A 5,752-nucleotide genomic window follows, 5' to 3' on the forward strand; every position below is an offset into this window, starting at 1 on the left:
CCCGGGACACCAGGTTCCTAAACCCCCGCCCCCCCGGGACCAGTCCCCCCCTACCCCGGAGCCCGGGACACCAGGTCTACCCCGTCCCCCAAATGGGAACACCAGTCCCCAACCCCGGGTCCCGGGACACCAAAGGTCTTACCCAGCCGCTCGCGGACACCAGGTCTAACCCCGGGCCCTGGGAAACACCAGGTCCTAACCCCGGCCCTGGGACAAACCCCGGTTCCCCCCAACCCCGGAGCCCCCGGGGGGAACCAGGTCAAACCCCCCCCGGGGCCCCCCGGGACACCCCGGTCTACCCCCCGGGGCCCCGGGAAACACCAGGTCTTACCCCCAGGGCTCTTAGGACCAAAAAAGTCTAACCCCTGGAGCCCGGGAACCAGGTCCCCCCCAAACCCAGGGCTCCTAAAGGGCCCAAAAAGGTCTACCCCAGGCCCCTGGGACAACCAGGTCCCCTTTACCCGCGCCCCGGAACACCAAAGGTCTACCCCGGCGCCCGGGAACCACCCGCCCCTACCCCGGGGCCCGGGAAAAACCCAGGGCTTTTCCCCCGAGTCCCCCCCCCCCGGGACAACCCAGGTCCCCAACCCCCAGGCCCCTGGTAACACACCAAAACCCCCCCGGGCCGGCCCGGGAAACACCAGGTCCCACCCCCCCGGGGCCCGGGACAACCCAGGTCTAACCCCCGGCCCCCTGGGGGCACCAGGTCCTTAACCCTGGAGGCCGGGACCAACCGGGTTCAAACCCCGGCCCCCACGGGGACACCAGGTTCTACCCCCCGGGTCCCCCGGGACCCCCCAGGTTCCTACCCAGCGCCCCCCCCCTGGACCCAGGGCCCCCCAAAACCCCCGGGCCCCCGGTACACCAGGTTCTAAACCCCGGGGCCCGGGACACCAGGGGTCCCCCCCCGGGGCCCCCCGGGGCACCAGGTCCCTTAAACCCGGCGCCCGGGACACCTGGTCCCCCACCCTGAACCCCGGGACACCAGTTCTACCCGGGCTCTAGGACAAAAAGGTCCCCCCGGCCCCCCCCTTCTGGCCGGGGACCCAAAGGTTTTAACCCCGTCTTTTTGCCCCCAAAAACCCCAGGGGCCCCCCCCGGCCCCGTCCCCCCCTGGCCAGGGGAAGCCAGGTCCCCCCCCCCCCTCTCGGGGCCGCCCCACACCAGGTTACCCCGCCCGGGGCCGGGGGACAAAACCAGGTCCCCCAACCTTAAAACCCGTCTTCGGGCCGCTGACACCAGGTTCCTAACCCCCGTCTCCCCGGTTCCCCGGGACACCAAAGGGCCTGGCCCGCCTCCTCGTCCGGGGGGGAACACCAGGTCCCCTTTTTTCCCCGGAATTCTGGGGGGGACAACCAGGTCCCACCCCGGGCCCCCGGGAACACCCAAGGTCCCCCCACCCCCGGCCCCCTGGGGGCCACCCAGGTTCCCCCCCACCCCGGAAGCCCCGGGAACGCCAGGTCTACCCCCCCCCCTTACCCCCCCCGGGGCCGGGGGAACAAACCAGGTTTCCTACCCCGAAACCCGGACACCAGGTCCCTTAACCCCGGAAGGGCCCCCGGGAACCACCAGGTTCCTATCCCGGCCCCCTTGGGAAAACCCCGGTCCCCCCCTAACCCCCGGAGCCCAGGAAAACCAAGGTCCCCCCATCCCCGGCGCCCCGGGGAACACCAGGTCTACCCCGGCGGGTCCCAGGAACACCAGGTCCCTACCCCGGAAGGCCCGGGACAACCAGGCCCCTACCCCCGGGGCCCCCGGGGAAAACCCCCCAGCCCCCCCTTACCCCCGGCCGGGGGAACACCAGGTTTTCCCCCCCCTACCCCCGGCGCCCCGGGACACCAGGTCTACCCCGGAGCCCCCGGGCCCCAACCAGGTCCCCTCCCCCCCGGGGGAACCCCCCCCGGCCCCCCCCAAACCCCCGGGGCGCCTGGGACCAACCAAGGTTTCCCTACCCCGGCCCCGGGACACCAGGTCCCTACCCCGGACCCCCGGGACACCAAGGGTCCCCCCCCCCCCCCCCTGGGGGAAAAACCCACCGGGTACCCCCCCCCCCCCCCCTCTAAACCCCGGAGCCCGGGAACCAACCGGGGTTTCTTAAACCCCCCGGCGCCCTGGAAAAACCAGGTCTTTACCCCCGGAGGCCCCGGGAACACCAAGGTCCTAAAAACCCCCGGCGGCCTGGGACACCAGGTCCCCCTACCCCCGGAAAGCCCGGGAAAACACCAGGTCCCCTACCCCGGCGCCCTGGGGACACCCAGGTTTCCCCCTAACCCCGGAGCCCGGGAACAACCAGGTCCTACCCCCGGGCCGCCTGGGAACCCACCAGGTCTACCCCCGGAGCCCCCCGGGACACCCCAGGTTCCTACCCCCGGCCCCCTGGGAAACACCCAAGGGTCTACCCCCGGGAAAGCCGGGAACACCAAGGTCCCTACCCCGGCCCCCCTGGGACACCAGGTTCCCCCACCCCCCGGCCCCCCCCCCCGGGGACACCAGGTTCCCCCCCTAAAACCCCCCGGTCCCCCCCCCCCCCCCCGGGCCCCCGGGGAAACCCCCCAGGTCAACCTCCGCGCCGGCGGGACCTTAGTCCCCCCCTTAAAAAAGGGGGCGGGGGGGCCGGGGTAGACCGGGTTTGTTCCCTCGGCCGGCCCCCCCTTGCGGAAAGTTCAACCAAGGGTTCCCCGCGGGGTTTTTTCGGGCTTGCCCCCCTCCCGGCCTCCCCCCCCTCATCGTAAAATTCCCGGCCTGAGGCCCCGGCCGCCCCTTTCCCCGGCCCCGATCCTCCCAAATCGGTCCCCCCCCTTGGGAAAGGCCCCTCGGCGGCTTTTTCGGAACTTTATCCCTGCCCGTAAATTTATGGGACCCGAGGTTTGACGGGCCCCGCATCCCCGTAAGGTTGGCTGAGGCCTTGGTGGGCCCCTACGTTAAAAGGCGGAGAGAAGCAGCCGCACTCAGGTGGCCGGCCAACCCGAAAAAAGCCAGTTGTTTTTCCGCCAAAGCCGGGGGCCGAGTCTCCCCTTGTGGCTTGGGCCCTCCGGCCCTCCCCGTCCCCCCCCCCGGGGGAAGTTTGGGAAACAGTGAGAGCGAGGCCGAGAGAAAGAAGGGCTTGAGAAAAGACGGGACCGGATTCCCTTTCCCGAGAAAACCGGAAGAGAAGGGCTTGCGAAGCGGAAGGGGCCCGGTTCCCCCGGGGGAGGCCGAGAGATAAGAGGGGAAGAGAAAAAAGGGGGCCGGATTTTTCCCCCCGGGGGAAATGCCAAAGAGAAAAAGGGCTGCCCGAGCGGGAAGGGGGCCGGATTCCCCCCGGAAAAAATGCCGAGAGGGGAAAGGGCCTTGCCGGGGCGGGAGGGGCCCGGTTTCCCCCCCCCCGGGGAAAAAAATGCCGAAGGAAGAAAGGGCTTGGCCGAAGCGAGGGGCCGGATTCCCCCCCCGGGAATTGCCCGGGAAGAGAGAAAGGGCTTGCCGAGCGGAGGGGGCCCCGGGTTTTTTTTTTTTCCCCCCCCGGGAATGCCGAGAGAGAAAGGGCTGCCCGGAGCGGGAAAGGGGGCCGGTTTTTTTCCCCCCCGGGATGCCGGAGAGAAAGGGCTGCCCCGAGCGGGAAAAGGGGCCCCCCGATTTTCCCCCCCCCGGGATGCCCGAGAAGAAAGGGCTGCCGAGGCCGGGGAGGGGGCCCCCCGGTTTTTTTCCCCCCCGGGAGGGGCCAGAGAAAGGAAGGGCCATGGGCCGAGCCGGGGAGGGGGGCCGGGTTTTTTTCCCCCCCGGGGGGAAATGCCCGAGAGAAGGAAAGGGTTTTGGCCGAGCCGGAGGGGGGCCGGATTCCCCCCCCCCGGGATGCCGAAAAAGGAAAAGGGCTTTTTTGAAAAGGCGTTCGAGAAAAGCCCGCTTTGGGCGGGCGAGCCGGCGGCGCCCCCCGTCCCCTTTTTTTTGTGCCGGGCCCCCCCTTAAAAGGCCCGGGGCCCCCCCCGGCGGGCAACTGTTTTTTTCGGGCCCGGTCCCCGCCCGCCCCGGTGGAAGCTTGCGGAGCCGGGGTCGGGGGCGCCCCGTCCCCCCGGGCCGCCCTCTTTTTGAAGCCGTCCCCCCTTCCTCGGCCCTTAAGCCCCGGGGGGCCCCCCCGCGTTTGGGCGGGAAAGAGTTTTTTTTTCGGAGTTGGAACGGACCCGGCACCCGACCAGAGAAAGAGAGAAGAGAGTGGGAAAGTGCGAGAGCCCCCCCGGACCCTTTTTTTTCCCCCGGCGAGGCGGCCGGCGCCTCTTTCCCACCCGGGTCCCCCCCGGGGGGCCGCATCGACCGACCCCCCCTTGGGCCCGGGGGGGCGGGGGTTTTTGCCCACGCGGGGTCCCGCGTTTTTTTTTTCCTTTTTTTTTTTTTTCCGCGGTTTTTTTAAGGGCCGCCCGGTGGGCGCGGGCAAGTGGGGGGGGCCCGCCCCCGGGCCCCCCCCTCCCCGCGGATTTTTTTTTTTTCCCCTTGGGGGCCCCCCTTTAAAGCCGCGGCAACCGAGGAAGCCCTTTTTTGGGCGACGAAGGCGTGCCGCGGGCCCAACGTCGGCGAGAGAGAAAAGGGGGCCCGAGCGGGATGTCCCTGGGGGTTCCGTGGGGGGAGTGAACCCCTCCGTAAACTTCGCCCCCCCGGGTGCCCTCCCGGCGTCCCCGGGGGCCCCCCGCGGGCCCCCCCCGTGGCTAGCAAGGGTTCCCCCGCGGGCAAAAAACGCCGCCCCCCCATGTGCCCTTTTTTGGGTCCTTTTTCCCTCCGGGCCCTATTTTTTTTTGCCGGAAAGGGAAAAAACCCGGGGCCCCGCCGGCGGCGCGGCCCCCCCCCGGTGGCCCCGTAAATTTTTTTCTCGCACCGCTCCGGCCGGGTTTTCCCCGGGCCCCCGAAGGGGAACCCCCGAGGTCCCCCCCCCCCCCCCTGGCGGGCCCCAGCCCCCCAGTCCCCCAGCCCCGGGCCGTTGCCTACCCCGAGAAGGGAATCCCGTTTGGCGCACCGCGGGCCCGGGCCGGCGGGTGGGGCCCGCAACCCCCCGCCCCCCCTCCCCTCTTCCCCCGCGAGCGCTCCCGCCAGGGGGGGGGCCTGGGGGCCCCCCGTCGCCCCCCGTTGCCCCCCAGACCGTGGGCGTGGGGGGGGCCCCGTCGTCCCCCCGTCCCGGTCGGGCCCGGCCGGCGTTTTTCCCCTTCCCCCTCGGCCCGCACTCCGATCGATGAGGCTTTTTTCGGGTGGGCGTCGGAGAGGGGCCCCCCCCCGGGCCCCGGCCCCGGCCTCCTTCCCTTCCGGGGCTTTTTTCCTGTCGCGGGGGAAAATCAACGGCGGGGGGGGTCCCGCTGGCCCTTTGGGCAGGGGGCCCCCCCCCCCCCCTTTTTATTTTTTTTTCCTTTCGCTTTCCCCCCGTCGCAGGCGAGGTGTCCGCCCCTCCCCGCCTTGCCCGGGGAGGGCGGCTTTTACCGACCCCAGCGGTGGGTTTACGCCCCGCCCCCTGGGCCCCCCCCTAGCCCCCAGGTTGGTCCCCCCTTCCGAAAACCACGCGAAGGGGGGCCCCGGTGCCGGCCCCCCGGGTCCCCCGGGTTTTAGCGCCCCCGTGGGGGGGCCGGCCGCGAGCAGCGCCGGGCCGGCCGGTGGCGGTTTTTTGGAGGCTGAGCCCCCGCGGGTCCCATGGAAAGGCAGAGAAAAAGGGCGAAAACGACCCCCCCCCCAAAACCGATGGGGCCGCGGACGGGGGAGCAGAGCCCGATCCCGCCCCTCCCCTTTTTTCCGTCCCCCCCCT

At 71.0% G+C, this 5,752-nt stretch overlaps 1 protein-coding gene across 1 annotated transcript; it reads right to left on the bottom strand.

The window, feature by feature from the left end:
- Positions 1-1,210: 1,210 nt before the first annotated feature.
- LOC135442192 (collagen alpha chain CG42342-like) lies at positions 1,211-2,509 on the bottom strand (the record flags this gene model as incomplete). The annotated part of the gene is given in 3 exon segments (XM_064701730.1): positions 1,211-1,281; positions 1,284-1,342; positions 2,433-2,509. Coding segments are annotated over 3 exon segments (207 nt in total), but the record flags the coding sequence as incomplete, so codon positions are not given.
- Between the last annotated feature and the right edge of the window lie 3,243 nt (positions 2,510-5,752).

The sequence above is a fragment of the Zonotrichia leucophrys genome, unplaced genomic scaffold (genome assembly GCF_028769735.1).
Source record: "Zonotrichia leucophrys gambelii isolate GWCS_2022_RI unplaced genomic scaffold, RI_Zleu_2.0 Scaffold_2019_7523, whole genome shotgun sequence".
Lineage (NCBI taxonomy): Eukaryota > Metazoa > Chordata > Aves > Passeriformes > Passerellidae > Zonotrichia > Zonotrichia leucophrys.